This window comes from Eretmochelys imbricata, chromosome 4, assembly GCF_965152235.1.
Source record: "Eretmochelys imbricata isolate rEreImb1 chromosome 4, rEreImb1.hap1, whole genome shotgun sequence".
Taxonomy (NCBI): domain Eukaryota; kingdom Metazoa; phylum Chordata; order Testudines; family Cheloniidae; genus Eretmochelys; species Eretmochelys imbricata.
The window spans coordinates 32,260,450-32,278,451 of NC_135575.1; the positions used below are offsets into that span (position 1 = coordinate 32,260,450).

Sequence of the window (18,002 nt, forward strand, 5' to 3'; positions counted from 1 at the left end):
AGATTTACATTTAATGTACCTAGTCATTTTAAAGGATTTAGGGGACATATCCATGGAGTTTTTCCTAGGAATGGAATCAGCAGAGTGGCTCAGCTGCAGATGGGAAGGCTGGATTTGGGTTTATACTCCCTGTGTGACACAGAACTCAGGTCCTTTTGGGTCCAGGCAAGCATAGGGACTGGTTTTAGGCCAGAGAATCCACTTCCACATGGATCCTTTCACTTCCTAAGTCCTCCACCCTGTTCAACTCCATAAAAGCTTGACTACTTGGTCTCGACGATAGGGAGTGGATTTGCCTCTTAGAACCCAGTCCTTGCACACCTGAAGCTCCCATTGACTTCACTGGGAGTTTTGAGAGCCTGAGGAACAAATGATCAGTTCCTTAATCTGAATGCTGATACTGGGCTATGGGGATTTTATGACCTTTAAGTACAAGTATGAATCGTGTTCACAGTTCAGTGGAAGGAAATATATACTAGTTTGCATCGAGCATTTCAATTATCGTAGTACCTTTTTTTGTTTAAGAATAAAACATTAAAATTGTGGATCACTGTGAGTAATTTTTAAGAGGCTTCTGTGAAAATGACATATATGTTGCTCACTTTCTTGTGGTTACCTTTCCCTGCCTTTTCTAGACACCATTGCACTTGGCAGTTATCACAAAGCAGTCAGATGTGGTAGAGGACTTGCTGAGGGCTGGAGCTGATGTCAGCCTTCTGGATCGACATGGCAATTCTATCTTGCATCTAGCTGCCGAAGAAGGAGATGACAAGATTTTAAATATACTCCTTAAGCATGAGAGGACATCTCCAATGATCAACCATTCAAATGGGGAAGGTATGGAAGGATCACAGCGATTTTTCATATTATTTCTTGGACAAGCATATTACCATATATACTTGTTCATAAGTCGAATTTTTTTAGTAAAAAAGGGAAGCATCAGAGAAGGGGGTCGGCTTATGAACGGGTATAAAGAGGGGAGAGGTGGGACACGGCCCCTCCTCCCAACAGAGGGGGCAAGGAGAGGCAGCACAGCCAGCAGAGCCAGAAGGGAAGAGGCGGGGCCAGAGTCTCTCCACTTCTGGCCACGCTGCTCTCCCCACCCAGCCTCCAAAGCAGCTGCAGCTCTGGGGCTGGCAGGCTGCAGCCATGCCGTTCGGCCCTTCCCCCCAGAGCAGGCTGTGGCCGCACCGCTGGAACGTGATGCGGCCGCGCCGCCCGGTCTGGCCTGCTGGAGCAGCTCTGGCCAAGCCAGAGACATCCTCCCCTTGCCCTCCTCAGCTAAGGTGGGAAGGGATGGGATGGGGAGAGTGTGGGGGTCACAGGCTAGTGGTGGGGTCATGTGGGGGGTGGTCACAGGGGTTACTCCCCGACCCCCAGCATCTCCCCCTCAAAAAAATTTCCCCACCGGTTGCTGTCCCGGCCCGTCAGGGTAAGCAGCTGGCGCGCCGGGACACTTTGTTTACTTAGGTTTACCTCCGTGCCCTTGGACGCTCGAGATAAACAAACCATCTTGGCCCACCAGCAGCTTATCCTGATGGCCCGGGAGCCAGAGTTGCTGACCCCTGAATTATAGGGTTGGCTTATGAATGGGTCATTAAAAATTTTCCATTCTTACTTATCCATCTTGCGGGGGTCGGCTTATAAACGAACCGGCTTATGATCGAGTATATACGGTAATTATGCTTCCAGTTCCACAGGCAAGGCCAGTTAGACAGAATTGCAGGGTCTCAATGTCTGGGGAGATGACGGTGTTTGAGGAGGGATTTAGGTTTAGTAGGAACTGGAGAACCTTTTGGGAAGGAAGGATGGGCTCCACCTAAACCAAAACAGAACCAGATTGCTGGCATGTAAAATTTAAAAAGTCATAGAGGAGCTTTTAAACTAAGGGGTGGGGGAAAGCCGACAGGTGTGAAGGAGCACACAATTGAGACAGGCACATCCCTTAGGGAAGGATTTATTAAAGAGGATACTCTGTATCCTAGTAAAGAGGAGATGATAGAAGTTGATAAAGTATAGGTAGGAACTGAAGAGAAACAGTCAAACAAAAAAAAGTCCCATTCAATTACATCACATGAAGGCAGAAAATTAAATGTTGACAAATTTTTTAAGTTCTTCTATACAAATTCAAGAAGTCTAAATAATAAGATGGGTGAACTTGAATGCCTGTTACTAAATGAGAATATTTATATAATAGGCATTACAGAAACTTGGTAGAATGATGGGACATAGTAATATCAGGGTACAAAATATATAGGAATGGTAGAGTAGGTTGCATTGGTAGGGGGCCGGGTCACTCTATGTGAAAGAAAGCATAGTCAAAAAGAGTAAAAATCTTAAATAAATCAAACTGTACCATAGAATCTCTGGATAGAAATTCCAAGTTTGAATAATAAGAGTATAGCAGTATGCATATGCTACCAACCGTCTGACCAGAATGGTGACTGTGATTGTGAAATGCTCAGGGAGAATAGAGAGGTTACAAAAACAGAAAACCTAGTAATAATGGGGGGTTTCAACTGTCCCCATATTGACTTGGAACATTTAACCTCAGGATGGGATCTAGATATAAAATTTCTAGACACCATTAATGATTGCTTCTTGGAACAGCTAATTTTGGAACCCATAAGTGGGGAGAGACAATTCTTGATTTAGTTCTAAGTGGCGCACAGGACCTGGTCAAGAGGTGACTATAACTGAACCTCTCTGTAGTGACAACCATAGTGTAGTTAAGTGCAACATCCTTGTAGGGGGGAAAATACCAATGAAACCCACCACAGTAGCATTTAACTTCAAAAAGGGCAACTACACAAAAATGAGGAGGCCAATTAAACAGAAATTAAAAGGAACAGTCATAAGAGTGAAATGCCTGCAAGCTGCATGGGAACTTTTAAAAAACATCATAATAGAGGCTCAAACTGTAGGTATACCCCAAATTAAATAAAACAGTAAGTGGACCAAAAAAATGCCACCACAGCTAAACAACAGAGTAAAAGAGGCAGTTGGAGAAAGAAAGGCATCTTTTGAACATTGGAAGTCAAATCCTATTGAGGAAAATATAAAGGTACATAAACTCTGGCTAGTTAAATGTAACATTATAATTCGGCAAGCCAAAAAAGAATTTGAAGAGCAACTAACAGAAGACACAAAAATTTATAGCAAACATTTTGTTTAAGTACCTCAGAAACAGAAAGTCTGCCAAACAGTCAGGAGGGCCACTGGACAATCAAAGTGCTAAAAGAGCACTCAAGGAAGACAAGGCCATTGAATCATAGAATATCAGGGTTGGAAGGGACCTCAGGAGGTCATCTAGTCCAACCCCCTGCTCAAAGCAGGACCAATCCCCAATTTTTGCCCCAGATCCCTAAATGGCCCCCTCAAGGATTGAACTCACAACCCTGGGTTTAGCAGGCCAATGCGCAAACCACTGAGCTATCCCTCCCCCAAAACCACTGAGCTTTGCATCAGTCTTCACTGCAGAGGACGTGATGGAGATTCCCACGCCTGAGCCGTTCTTTTTTTTAATGACAGATCTAAAGAACTGCCCAAGATTAAGATGTCAGTACAGGAGGTTTTGGAAGAAATTGATAAATTTAACAGTAATAAATCACCAGGGCCAGATGGTATTCACCCAAAAGTTCTGAAGAAACTCAAACATGCAATTACAGAACTACTAACTCTGGTATATAACCTATCGCTTAAATCACCCTTTGTACCAGATGACTGGAGAATAGCTAATGTAATGCCGATTTTTTAAAAAAGTCTCTAGATGCAATCCTGGTAATTACAGGCTGGTAAGCCTAACTTCAGTACCAGGCAAATTGTTTGAAGCTATAGTAAAGAAAAGAATTATCAGATACATAGATGAGCATCGTATGTGGAGAAGAGTCAACTTGGCTTTGGTATAGGAAAATCATGCAACATCAATCTATTAGAATTCTTTGAGGGGGTCACTAAACATGTGAAGAAGGGTGATTGAGTGTATCCGGTACTTGGACTTTCAGAAAGCCTTTGACAAAGTCCCTCAGCAAAGGCTCTTAAGCAAAGTAGGCAGCCATGGGATAAGAGAAAAGGTCCTCTCATGGATCAGTAACTGGTTAAAAGATAGGAAACATTGGGTAAGAATAAACAGTTTTCCTGGTGGAGAGAGGTAAATAGTGGGGACCCAAAGGTCTGTACTGGAACCAGTACTGTTCAACATATTCATAAACGATCTGGAAAAAGGGGTAAACAGTGAAGTGCCAAAGATTGTTGATGATACAAAATTACTCAAGATAGTTAAGTCCAAAGCAGACGGTGAAGAGATACAAAGGGATCTCACAAAGCTGGGTGACTGGACAACAAAATGGCAGATGAAATTCAGTGTTGATAAATGCAAAGTAATGTACATTGGAAAACAAAATCCCAAGTAAACTTACAAAATTATGAAGTCTGAATTAGCTGTTACTGCTCAAGAAAGAGCTCTTGGAGTCATTTTGGATAGTTCTCTGAAAACATCTGCTTAGCTAACAGAATGTTAGGAACCATTAGGAAAGGGATAGATAGAAAGACAGCAAATATAATGCCACAATATAAATCCATGATATGCCCACGCCTTGAATACTTCATGCAATTCTAGTCACTCAATGTCTAAAAAGATTTATTAAAATTTCAAGAAGTGCAGAAAGGGACAATAAAAATGATTAGGAGTATGGAACAGCTTCCATGTGAGGAGAGATTAATAAGACTGGGACTTTTCAGCTTGGAAAAGAGACAACTAAGAGGGGATATGATAGAGGTCTATAAAATCGTGATGAGTGTGGAGAAAGTGAATAAGGAAGTGTTGTGTACTCCTTCACATAGCACAGGAACAAAGGTCACCCAGTGAAATTAATAAGCAGCAGGTTTAAAATGAACAAAAGGAAGTACTTTTTCACACAGCGCAGAGTCAACTTGTGGAATTCCTTGCCGTGGGATGTTGTGAAAGCCAAAAATATAACTGGGTTCAAAAAAGAATTAGATAAGTTCATGGAGGATAGTTCCATCAATGGCTATTAGCCAAGATGGTTTGGAACACAACCCCATGCTTTGGGTGTCCCTAAGCCTCTGATTGCCAGAAGCGGGGGCTGAATGACAGGGGATGGATCACTCGATAAATTGCCCTGTTACGTTCATTCCATCTGAAGAATCTGGCAGACAGGATACTGGGCAAGATGAACCATTGGTCTGATCCAATATGGCCATTCTTATGTTCTTACATTCTAATTTTTAATACATATTACAAAGATGGATAAACTTTATACTGGTGCTGTTCATAGCTATCTTCACAATTTTCCACTCTTGCTTTCTCTTTCACACACTCACAGGGAGAGAGAGAGAAAATAACAGAACATATTTGTATATATTCATTTTATATGTATTCGGATGAAGTGTTATAAAAACTTATTACCACAATGTTTCCATATTTGTCAGTGTTCATGTGTATTTTGTTCTGTAGGTCTCAATGTGATTCACATGGCAGTGATGGCAAATAGCATGCCTTGTCTCAGACAGATGATTGCTGCTGGAGCTGACGTCAATGCTCAGGAACAAAAGTCTGGGCGAACTGCGTTGCATCTGGCTGTTGAACAAGAGAACGTCTCTTTGGCAGGCTCCCTTCTCCTTGAGGTGAGTGCTGTGCTGCCATAATTGTTTTTTGTAGTTCATTTCTCTTTGCTATTTAAGAAAGCTTTATGATAAATTCCTAACAGCTTATGATTTTGTTGCTTACCCTGGCTGGCAGAATGGCAAACAAATGCTGTAATAATGAACAATAATAGTGATAGTTTATTTGTTTAGCACTGATAGTGAGCTTGGTGTAGTGCCTGAGGAATTTACAGTCCAAGACCCTGATCCTGCAAAGACGTGCACATGCTTAACATGTACTGTGAATAATCCTATTGAATCGAATGGAATTACTCACTAGTGTAAAGTTAAGCACATCATCTTTGTAGGGTTGGGGCATAAGCAGACAAAGAAGATAGAGAATATACTTTGTGCGTGTACACCCATGCACATATACTCAATCATATCCTCCTCCCATTCAAGAGCAAAATTCCGGTTGATTTCAGTGGACACTGGTTTGGACCCATAATAGAAATATCATAGAATCATAGAAGATTAGGGTTGGAAGAGACCTCAGGAGTCATCTAGTCCAACCCCCTGCTCAAAGCCACACGAACCCCAACTAAATCATCCCAGCCAGGGCTTTGTCAAGCCGGGCCTTAAAAACCTCTAAGGATGGAGGTTCCACCACCTCCCTAAGTGACCCATTCCAGAGCTTCACCAGTAATATTACATTGGGTGCAAAGTTTAAGCTTTTTAATGACCTATAATATCTATCTGATCCTTCCTGGATTATATACTGTGCCTAATATCTGAGCACATAAACACCATCTCTTCATGTTTACAGAGAAGTAATCTGTTCATTATATTTTCCAACTCCTTTTGTTCAGGGTATGATTAAAGGTTTTATGTGCCTAGGGATAGAGGTGCTTATTTGCATGGTTACAGTGTTGATGCAGACATGAGGCTCCGGCTGTATTCTCTGCCCAGGTAGCGTTACTTTTTTATTTCCTCCCCCAATAAAATTTTAGGGAGATGCAGATGTTGACAGTACTACGTATGATGGAACAACTCCACTTCACATAGCAGCTGGAAGGGGGTCTACAAAACTGACAGCTCTTCTCAAAGCAGCAGGTATGAGGGGTTCGCAGCATTGTGGAGAGTACATTTCTACTCGAATGAAAATGTCACTCTTATTGCTAATTAAGAATTTAGATTTGAAGCTTGGAGCCTTCTCTGTCGGGCACAAGGGACTCATTAATGAGTGTGACCCCCTCCCACCCTTTCAGCCAGTAGAAATGAGATGTGTTAGAGATATGAGGAACTAATTCTATGGGGTAGAAGGGGAGTTTGTTGTTAACTGTGCGGCTCTTTACCTCTATCTACTGGCTAAATTATGATGATGTTAGTACTTGGGATGGGAAATGGGCTGAATCTCACAAGCAAATAATCTCATATGAGGTTCTGAGCTGTGTTTTGTTTGTAGCTTCCTGTGGCTGAGGAGGTTTTTCCCTGAATGGTTCAGTGTTACATTAGTTTGCTGCTGGAATGCTTTAAGAAAAAAAAGAGAGAGATCACTGAAATTTTACCACCATCTCTTATCCTCTGAACAGCCTGGAGAATGGCACACTTTTGGTGATGAGGATTCTTATGTTTTTGAGTTTTGATTTTTGCACCTTTCGTCTTAAACTATGATGTTCAGTGAGACAGTCTCTATTTCTCTCTGCCTCACCTCAGATCTCTAGCAATGCTAGTGTTACAGCTGTATCTATCTTTTGGAATAAAAATCCAAACCTCCCTATTAATTCAAGAGCAAGACAGAACTCTCTGCCTACCATCCTTTGATTTTTCTGTCTGATGGTCTATAGTGAGACATCCCATATCACAATTCACCATAGACACATTTATTTTTCGTGATCTGAGCTCATGATTTGGAAGCCAGGAACTTCCAAGTTCCTATCTCAGTTCTGATGTGATCATGACTCCTTCTGTGGCCTTGGACAAAGTGTTTAACCTTTCTGCCTCCATTTTTCCCCTCTGTGTAGCTGGGATAATTCTTACCTCACAGGTCTGTTGTGAGGCTTAACTTTTTAGCTCATATTTGCAAAAGCATTTTGAAGTTGCAAAATGCTCTTTGGTGTTATATGCTTGATTAAAATATATGTATTTATTTTGCTTATATCAGTTCATCAATAGTGTATGAAATAGCACATTTTCTATTTAAAATCTGGAGACAAATTGTCTAAGTAAAATGAACCCATGCTAATGTCTTTTGTACAAGGATGTGTAATGAGACCTCTTTCCACCCCCCACCTCCAAATAGGACTTAATTTTGCATAGTTGAGTATGATCTAAAGTAGTGAAGTCTTTGGAAAGCCTTTAGTTGTTGTAACTGCGCTCTGTAATTCTCCAGGTGCAGATCCTCACATTGAGAACTTTGAGCCATTGTTTGACCTAGAAGACATGCGAGACAAAGACAGTGAAGATGAAGGAATCGTACCTGGAACGACACCTTTGGATATGGCCTCCAGTTGGGAGGCAAGTGATCTGTGTGGTTTATCAGTTATTTGGACAAACACAAAAAACCCACAAACCCTATCTTTTAGTTTAATCTGAAGAGGAAGGTACATGACAGTGGCACGTTTCTGCAGTCATTCATTTGTTGAAGACCTTGTTCACTATGAAAATCTAGGGAACTCCACTGTTTTCACAAATCACAGCTCTTGGCACAACTCACTGAGTGCGTCCACCGCTGCAATGCTTTTGGTTCTGTTTTTTGAAGAGCATTGCTTCATTAGGAGTCTTGGGTAATTTGTCACTGCTGAACTGATGCAGGCGGCTGTGCACTCACTGTGGCTGGAGCGATCTCTGTTGTCTCGGAAGGGGTTAGGAAAAGGACAAATTAGATTAATGTGGGCTTCAACGAGTAAGAATATTAATAGACTGCAAACTCTTGAAATGTCACACTTGAGACTTCAGGAGGAAAAACAGAATATAGAGTTTGGCTGAAAGGATTGTGTATTCCAATTCACCATGAATCCTTTTCAGGGCATCAGTCCATCAGGATCCATCTCTAGTATCTGTATGGGGCAACTTTCATGGGTATTTTTGTCATGAGTTCTTAATGTCACACTTTATAGTATCCCACTTAAAAACTTTAGATAACCCCCAGATTTTCAAACTTGGCTCCCTTAAATTAGGCCCCTAAATCTGTATTTTGGCAATTGCATGAGTGAACCTTATTTTTCAGATGTGATGAACACCTGTAGTTCTCTTTGGGTGTTCCTACAGCACAGTCAGAGGAATTATATACAAAGCAGTCATACCTCCTGATTGCATTTAGACAGACCCTGTGACCTCAGTGGGAGGTGTAGATACTCAGCACCTCTGATAATCTAGCCACCTTGTTCAGGTGCTTAAATATGGGTTTAGAAGCCTAACTTTAGGCAGCTACGTTTGAAAATTTATGCACAATTTTTGTTTTAAATTTTTAGTTTTCTCGGGTGCAGGTTACTGTGCTTGGAGGATTTTCCATCTCCCTTAAAGAATCTCTGGACCTTGGGGACAGTTGCTATTTGCCAGATGAGCTACTTAAAGGGCAACAGAAGGCAATCTCTCCATTTCCCACTTGGGCAGAGGCACCACTCCTCTGCAGCACTTTTAGTTCTGTTGACCCTACAACAAGAAAGAAATGTGGCTGTTGATCTATTAATACATAAAGTATGGAGAATATAGAGCAGTGTAAACATGAGGGTTGGATTTGATGAAATGCAGGATAAAGACCAAGTTTCTTCCAAACATTGATATTAATGACTAATTCTTTTCCCATACTACAGGTATTTGACATATTAAATGGCAAACCCTATGAATCAAAGTTGACTTCTGATGACTTACTGATGCAAGGTAGAGTATTTAAAAAAGAAAAGCTGCGATAATACCCATTTATTAATTGAGGAGTACTGACAATATGCTCAGAACATAGAGGAGAAACAGCTTGCAATATAAATAATAGAACAGGGATAGCCATGTCATGCTGTCTGGAGTGCCTGATGACCTGGAGTGCCAACCGCAGGGCAGATTGTCAAGAAACAGAACAGAGACTCCAAACTGGCTGCATGTTCTAGAATTAGATTTCATCAACCTAGTAACAGATGTAAACTCTTGAAGCACTAGAACCATCTTATCGGGCAAGCTGAACTTAGTGATAATTGGTTGCTATACACTGAAGATCACAAAATATTCAGGTTGCTTACACTTGCAAGAGACCTGTCTCTTTGACCCAGGTCAAATTTTATCTTAGATCTCTCACCAAAGACCGTGCTTGTATCCAACCCTGTGATAAATTAACTAAAGATATATTAACTAGGAAAAAGAAGTGAGAGAGTTAATACAAGGTTAAAAAAGGCAAACTTATATACGCAAATGAGTTACAGTCTATGGTTTTAAAAGACGATGGAGTTGTCGTAATCTGTCAGCTCTGAATGTCTTTCAGGGCTAACCCAGGTTGACCCTGGTGAATCTCTGCTTTTGTTTCATAGCTCCAGCTCTGTGAGAGTCCAAACAGCAAAAGAGAGATGAAAATTTTTCTTGTCAGCTATTTTTATTTCCTTCTTCCAGAATTCAAGCTGATGGGATGAGTCCTTTTGTACGTAGCCTTTTCTTGAGTGAGAAGAGGCAATTAACAAAGTCTTTGTATTGTGATGTCCCACAATGGCCCATATAGTTTTGATAGGCCTTCTTGATGGTTAGAAGACAGTCCCTCCTGACTGGGTTCATAGTTCCAAAGCAAACGTTTTTTACAGTCATAAAGCAAAAAATTAAATATTTCTTTGTAGCATGTGATAAGGATGTTATAAGCGAGATTAGTGCATTCAGCAACTTACAGGCAATTCATAAAATCTACTCACATTGTTATAAATGCAATACCCATCTTAACCATACTAACACAAAGGTGAAGCAGACTGGTTTCCAGTGCTCAGCTGATGCCTAAACTGCTGGCAAGAGCTGGCACCTGGTCTGCCAGCGTCACAAGCCATACATCGGAAGTGCCCCTGCTTGTAGACTAAATATGGTTCTTTTTATAGTCGTATGTTATTTCTGACTTTGGAGTTACGACACAACGTAGTCCGCATGCTCGCTGTTATGCTACAGTGTGAGTAAATATATTGAGTAAATACTTTCACATCTACCAATCACTTTTTAATTAAACAGTTTGCCTCTGCTTCGGGGCAAAAAATGTGACTGTGATTGCATAAATAGGTGTAGGGTTTATGTATATAATAAACTTGGTTTATTTCTCTGTTTCACCAGGAGATATGAAAAAATTGAATGAAGACTCCAAGCAGCAGCTTTACAAGTTACTAGAAGTACCAGATGTAAACAAAAACTGGTGTACACTGGCACAAAAATTGGGTCTGGGCGTACTTAGTAATGCCTTCAGGTTGAGTCCTACCCCAGCCAAAACTCTGCTGGATAACTATGAGGTAACTCTTTTTTAAAAGATGTTCTAAAGGACCAAGGGAACACAAGGTCATTTGTGACACATGCAACTGCCCTTGATAATGTTCTCCTGCTGCATGGATAGATGGTGCCACACTTTGTTTTGTAACAAATCTGCCACAGTGATATGTATATTATTTTCCTTTCTGTTTTGTCATAGGTTTCTGGTGGTACAGTGAAAGAGTTGGTTGATGCCTTGAGACTAATGGAGTACACAGAAGCAATTGAAATCATTCAGAAAGTGCTCTCCATCCCATTAAACCAGTCTAGCAATGAGGATCATGCTGTGAAGGCTCCACCATCACCACCATCTGCCTTCTCCAACAAAGAAGAGATGGGTAAAATAGATAGGCATAGATAATGTGTTTTGAAAAGTGTTTTCCAGCAAGTTTCATGTGATTCTGATACATTTCAATCCAGCTACCTTTGCACAGAACAACCCTACTCAGTTGCCTGTCTGGGAAGTACTAAAATATGTAAGGATTTCTCATTTTAGACTTGCCAGGCCTAAGAGTGAGGGGAGATGAAGCAATGACTCAGGGCAAGGGTTATTTTAGTCTGTTTTCTAAAAATAGATATTTGCCATGTCATCGGTATTAATTCATCCTTGCCCGCAGCAAGGGACTAATGAATCTCCTTTGCCCATGATTCTACATCATTATCCAGACTCCCCTGTGTTTGTACAATACCCCTCAATTTTCTTTTACTAGTTTTTTCCTATGATCTTGATTGGACTCAAGTGTTTTGGCCTCATTAACTGCTCATCAAAGTAGTTAGGCTATACAGCTTGATATTACAATTAAAATAGTTGCCAATTCTACGGATTTCAAATGCTACATAGAGATGGGTATTGCCGTCCTCTAGCCCCATCTTACCAATAGGGAAACAGACGCGTGGAGGTAAAATGAATTGTCTACGGTCACATAGTGAGTCAGTTTCAGAACAAGGAATAAAACCCAAGTTTTCTGACACCCAGTCTCGTGCCTTATTCATTGACCGACACTGCCTCCGTAGCCCATGTACAGTTTAAACTGCATGCCTATGTATATGTTATATAAGAGCAAGGTATTATTCTCTCTATGTTCCTGAAGAATACAAATATCAAATCTAAATTGGCAGCACCACCAGTGAAAGAGCTTTGCCACTTAGTCACATTAATAAGCCACTTCTTATTCATTGATTTGAAAATGTGTTTTAAAGAGTTAGTAATTTAAGATCTTAAAAATTCCAAAATGTGCTGAATGATCTGTTTCAATTGCATCAAGCCCTTTGTTGCCAATGATGATGGGTCTCTGTGCCATAAGCACCTTCAACTGAGGAGACATAACCCACATAACAATCAGTTATTCCTTTGTAGCTCTTGCATGGATGGCAGCTGTCGCTGAACTTTTCAGATTTCATACTCACCTTAACTAGATGCAAATTATTTAAGTACTTTGACAATCCATCCTTTGTTCTTTCATGTAAAGATGTCTTAATAGCAGAGAGGCCTCAACCTGGACACTATAGTTCAGCAACAGTTTATACTTCTAAGATTCAGATTGCCTTTATCCTGGTACTGAGAACACTCCTTTGGGCAGTACCAGTGTGAGGATAGTAGTAACTTTTATGGATCAATATGGCTGCTAGTTATTCTGCATGGAATCACGCTTAAATACCAGGTGTCTAACCCTATCCATCCTCCCACCATTGATACCCATTTTTGGCCACTAAACAACCCTGCAGATTCAATCAGCATAGTGTGATAGAAGGGCAGCAAAGTAAGTAGGCTTTGGTCAGTTCCTAAGCAAAAACAACCAACACCTTCCTCCTGCAGTACCGAACCCAAAAATTGCAGTATTTTGATTGTGCTTTACAAGTGCCTTTGTCTATTGGACTGTATTTCTCATGGCTCTTGAGGACATTAAACTAGCTTACAATGTTTTTAGTGCAGGATGAAAAACAAATGTGTATTCTTTTCTGTTTTCTTTCTCAGGTGAACTTTATAATGTAAAATTACAAGACAATGAAAGCATGTGCGATAGCGGCGTGGAGACCTCCTTCCGCAGACTTAGCTTCACTTATTCTGAGTCCCTTAACAGCAAGTCATCAATAACACTTAGCAAAATGGCCCTGGGATATGGACAAGAAGGCTCAGTTCAAGGCAAAATGTAACCAGTTAGCAACATGCAATTATATGAACCAAAATGACAGTTAAAATTATGCCTGTATAATTCTCTTCAGCAGAAGTGATCTTACAACCAGAAGTGCACTGGAAAATACTTGTCTGAAGTGTTCAAGATTTGAAAACATGACTCATGAACATTGCTTCTTTCTTTGTTTCTTAAGTACCTTTATTTTTGTTCATTTACAAGCTGTATAGTGTTACCAGAACCAGTAACCAGTGCCGCATAGTACATAGAACTGGATGACGTGACTGATTGAGCTTTTCTGGTTGCCAGCATTTTCTGTATGGATGGACGTTGCTACTTCTTGATAATGTTGAACACCAACTCACCTTTCATAAAAGATGTACTGCACACAGACCAATCAGAGGATGCATCTTCTAGCAACCCATTCCCCAGTTTTAGCATAGCTACATGGAACGGGAGCTCATAAACCAGTTAAAAGGATTTCCCTGATGTTAAAGACAAATTGTGGTTTTCTCAAAGTAGTCATGGTTGCAATTTAAAAAAAACTACAGAAAAGAGATCATGTATATTTCAGTGAATGTATTTAAATTTAACTCTGGTGCCTATAATCATTCAAAGCTTTAAAAAGTTTGATATTTTACTATTGTAAATATTCTTTTTAGATCAATTCCTTTTACAGAGGAAATTTGTGCTTTTTAAATGCTTATTTTTATTTTACTTTTATAATAAAAACAAAATTAAATTAAATCCTTCATCTTCATTAACCATTTTGACTTCCCTTTGTAGAGTCATAGGAAGATTTGTGTCTTTTTATTTTTTCCCTCTGTTCACCATTTCAATTATAGGATCTGAGAGCAGATAATACAAGATTAATGTGATGGGTTTTTTTTTTTTTTTGCATTAAAAATACCTAGGAGGCTGAAAACAATTCCTCTTCAAGCATTGCCCATTTTTACTTGAGAAATCAGGGGCCTGAGGTATAGCTGAGCAGAGGTGCCGTGTGCAGGCTGTGGTTTGTGGTTTTGGAACTATGACCTCTAATGCTAATCCTCTTTACTCCCATTTGTGTGTCTGTCCTGTTGATTAATAACAGTGAAGGAGAGTGCTCCATAGGAGGATGTGCACACGCTACAAAGTAGGGCTCACATCTGCGCGGAGCCATTCCTCGTGCTCTGAATGAGGGGGATATAGGGAGGTGCAAGCCTGCAGTCACTCAGTTCCATCTGGGCTGCAAAGCCAGCGACACCACAGCAGAAGAGAAGGAAATGGGGAGGTAGAGCCCCAGTAGGGACAAAACATAGAATATCAGGGTTGGAAGAGACCTCAGGAGGTCATCTAGTCCAACCCCCTGCTCAAAGCAGGACCGATCCCTGACTAAATCATCCCAGCCAGGGCTTAGTCAAGCCGGGCCTTAAAAACCTGAGGATGGAGATTCCACCACCTCCCTAGGTAACCCATTCCAATGCTTCACCACCCTCCTAGTTTCAGAGTAGCAGCCGTGTTAGTCTGTATCCGTAAAAAGAAAAGGAGGACTTGTGGCACCTTAGAGACTAACAAATTTATTGATCATAAGCTTTCATGAGCTACAGCTCACTTCATCGGGTGCATACAGTGGAAAATATAGTGGGGAGATTTTATATACACAGAGAACATGAAACAATGGGTGCTACCATAGAGACTGTAACAAGAGTGATCAGGAAAAGTGAGCTATTACCAGCAGGAGAGCTGGAGGTGGGAGGGGATCTTTTGTAATGATAATCAAGATGGGCCATTTCCAGCAGTTGACAAGAACAGTAGGAGGGGAAATAAACGAGGGGAAATAGTTTTACTTTGTGTAATGACACATCCACTCCCAGTCTTTATTCAAGCCTAAGTTAATAGTATCCAGTTTTCAAATTAATTCCAATTCAGCAGTCTCTCGTTGGAGTCTGTGTTTGAAGTTTTTTCGTTGAAGAATTCCCACTTTTAGGTAATTGAGTGACCAAAGAGATTGAAGTATTCTCCGACTGGTTTTTGAATGTTACAATTCTTGACGTCTGATTTGTGTCCATTTCTTCTTTTATGTAGAGACTGTCCAGTTTGGCCAATGTACATGGCAGAGGGGCATTGCTGGCACATGATGGCATATATCACATTGGTAGATGTGCAGGTGAATGAGCCTCTGATAGTGTGGCTGATGTTATTAGGCCCTATGATGGTGTCCCCTGAATAGATATGTGGACACAGTTGGCAATGGGCTTTGTTGCAAGGATAGGTTTCTGGGAAGGTGCTTTTGTTGTGTGGTGTGTGGTTGCTGGTGAGTATTTGCTTCAGGTTGGGGAGCTGTCTGTAAGCAAGGACTGGCCTGTCTCCCAAGATCTGTGAGAGTGATGGATCATCCTTCAGGATAGGTTGTAGATCCTTGATGATGCGTTGGAGAGGTTTTAGTTGGGGGCTGACGGTGATGGCTAATGGCGTTCTATTATTTTCTTTGTTGGGCCCGTCCTGTAGTAGGTAACTTCTGGGTACTCTTCTGGCTCTGTCAATCTGTTTCTTCACTTCAGCAGGTGGGTATTGTAGTTGTAAGAATGCTTGATAGAAACCCTGTAGGTGTTTGTCTCTATCTGAGGGGTTGGAGCAAATGCGGCTGTATCGTAGAGTTTGGCTGTAGACAATGGATCATGTGGTGTGGTCTGGATGAAAGCTGGAGGCATGTTGGTAAATATAGTGGTCAGTAGGTTTCCGGTATAGGGTGGTATTTATGTGACCATCGCTTATTAGCACCCGTAGTGTCCAGGAAGTGGATCTCTTGTGTGGACTGGTCGAGGCTGAGATTGATGGTGGGATGGAAATTGTTGAAATCGTGGTGGAATTCCTCAAGGGCTGCTTTTCCATGGGTCCAGATGATGAAGATGTCATCAACGTAGCACAAGTAGAGTAGGGGCATTAAGGGACGAGAGCTGAGGAAGCGTTGTTCTAAGTCAGCCATAAAAACGTTGGCATACTGTGGGGCCATACGGGTACCCATAGCAGTGCTGCTGGTTTGAAGGTATACATTGTCCCCAAATGTGAAATAGTTATGGGTGAGGACAAAGTCACAAAGTTCAGCCACCAGGTTTGCCATGACGTTATTGGGGATACTGTTCCTGACAGCTTGTAGTCCATCTTTGTGTGGAATGTTGGTGTAGAGGGCTTCTCCATCCATAGTGGCCAGGATGGTGTTTTCAAGAAAATCACCGATGGATTGTAATTTCCTCAGGAAGTCAGTGGTGTCTCGAAGATAGTTGGGAGTGCTGGTAGCATAGGGCCTGAGGAGGGAGTCTACATAGCCAGACAATCCTGCTATCAGGGTGCCATGCCAATGCCTGAGATGATGGGGCATCCAGGATTTCCAGGTTTATGGATCTTGGGTAGCAGATAGAATACCCCAGGTCAGGGTTCCAGGGGTGTGTCTGTGCAGATTTGTTCTTGTGCTTTTTCAGGGAGTTTCTTGAGCAGATGGTGTAGTTTCTTTTGGTAACCCTCAGTGGGATCAGAGGGTAACAGCTTGTAGAAAGTGGTGTTATAGAGAGCTGCCTAGCAGCCTCTTGTTCATATTCCGACCTATTCATGACGACGACAGCACTTCCTTTGTCAGCCTTTTTGGTTATGATGTCCGAGTTGTTTCTGAGGCTGTGGATGGTATTGTGTTCTGCACAGCTGAGGTTATGGGGCAAGTGATGTTGCTTTTCCACAATTTCAGCCCATGCACGTCGGCGGAAGCACTCTATGTAGAAGTCCAGTCTGTTGTTTTGACCTTCAGGAGGAGTCCACCTAGAATCCTTCTTTGTGTAGTGCTGGTAGGAAGCTCTCTGTGGGTTAGTATGTTGTTCAGAGGGGTGTTGGAAATATTCCTTGAGTCAGAGACATCGAAAATAGGATTCTAGGTCACCACAGAACTGTATCATGTTCGTGGGGGTGGAGGGGCAGAAGGAGAGGCCCTGAGATAGGACAGATTCTTCTGCTGGGCTAAGAGTATAGTTGGATAGGTTAACAATATTGCTGGGTGGGTTAAGGGAACCACTGTTGTGGCCCCTTGTGGCATGTATAGATAGTTTAGTGTCCTTTTTTGTTTGTAGAGAAGCAAAGTGTGTGTTGTAAATGGCTTGTCTAGTTTTTGTAAAGTCCAGCCACGAGGAAGTTTGTGTGGAAGGTTGGTTTTTTATGAGAGTATCCAGTTTTGAGAGCTCATTCTTAATCTTCCCCTGTTTGCTGTAGAGGATGTTGATCAGGTGGTTCCGCAGTTTCTTTGAGAGCGTGTGGCACAAGCTGTCAGCATAGTCTGTGTGGTATGTAGATTGTAATGGATTTTTTACCTGCAGTCCTTTTGGTACGATGTCCATCTGTTTGCATTTGGAAAGGAAGATGATGTCTGTCTGTATCTGTTTTTTCATGAAGTTGATAGATTTCCACTCCATACAGCTAAATTCAGTGCCTTGCATAATGACAGGTTTCAGAGTAGCAGCCGTGTTAGTCTGTATCCGTAAAAAGAAAAGGAGTACTTGTGGCACCTTAGAGACTAACAAATTTATTAGAGCATAAGCTTTTGTGAGCTACAGCTCACTTCATCGGATGCATACAGTGGAAAATACAGTGGGGAGATTTTATGTACACAGAGAACATGAAACAATGGGTGTTATCATACAGACTGTAACAAGAGTGATCAGGAAAAGTGAGCTATTACCAGCAGGAGAGCAGGGGGTTGAGGGAGGGGGGAATTAATTTGCAAACTGGATACAATTAATTTAGGCTTGAATAAAGACTGGGAGG

General features: G+C 41.4%; 1 protein-coding gene across 3 annotated transcripts in view; it reads left to right on the forward strand.

Annotated features, from left to right (window-relative positions):
- Window positions 1–13,939, forward strand: part of NFKB1 (nuclear factor kappa B subunit 1) — a 94,399-nt gene extending 80,460 nt beyond the window's left edge. For all 3 annotated transcript variants that reach the window (XM_077815079.1, XM_077815078.1, XM_077815077.1), the window contains 8 exons: window positions 636–837; window positions 5,477–5,646; window positions 6,615–6,717; window positions 7,997–8,121; window positions 9,420–9,486; window positions 10,894–11,066; window positions 11,243–11,420; window positions 13,058–13,939. In XM_077815079.1, coding sequence (XP_077671205.1) covers window positions 636–837; window positions 5,477–5,646; window positions 6,615–6,717; window positions 7,997–8,121; window positions 9,420–9,486; window positions 10,894–11,066; window positions 11,243–11,420; window positions 13,058–13,236 — 1,197 coding nt within the window. In that variant the 3' untranslated portion in view covers window positions 13,237–13,939. The remainder of the gene's footprint in view (window positions 1–635; window positions 838–5,476; window positions 5,647–6,614; window positions 6,718–7,996; window positions 8,122–9,419; window positions 9,487–10,893; window positions 11,067–11,242; window positions 11,421–13,057) is intronic.
- The last annotated feature ends 4,063 nt before the right edge of the window (window positions 13,940–18,002 follow it).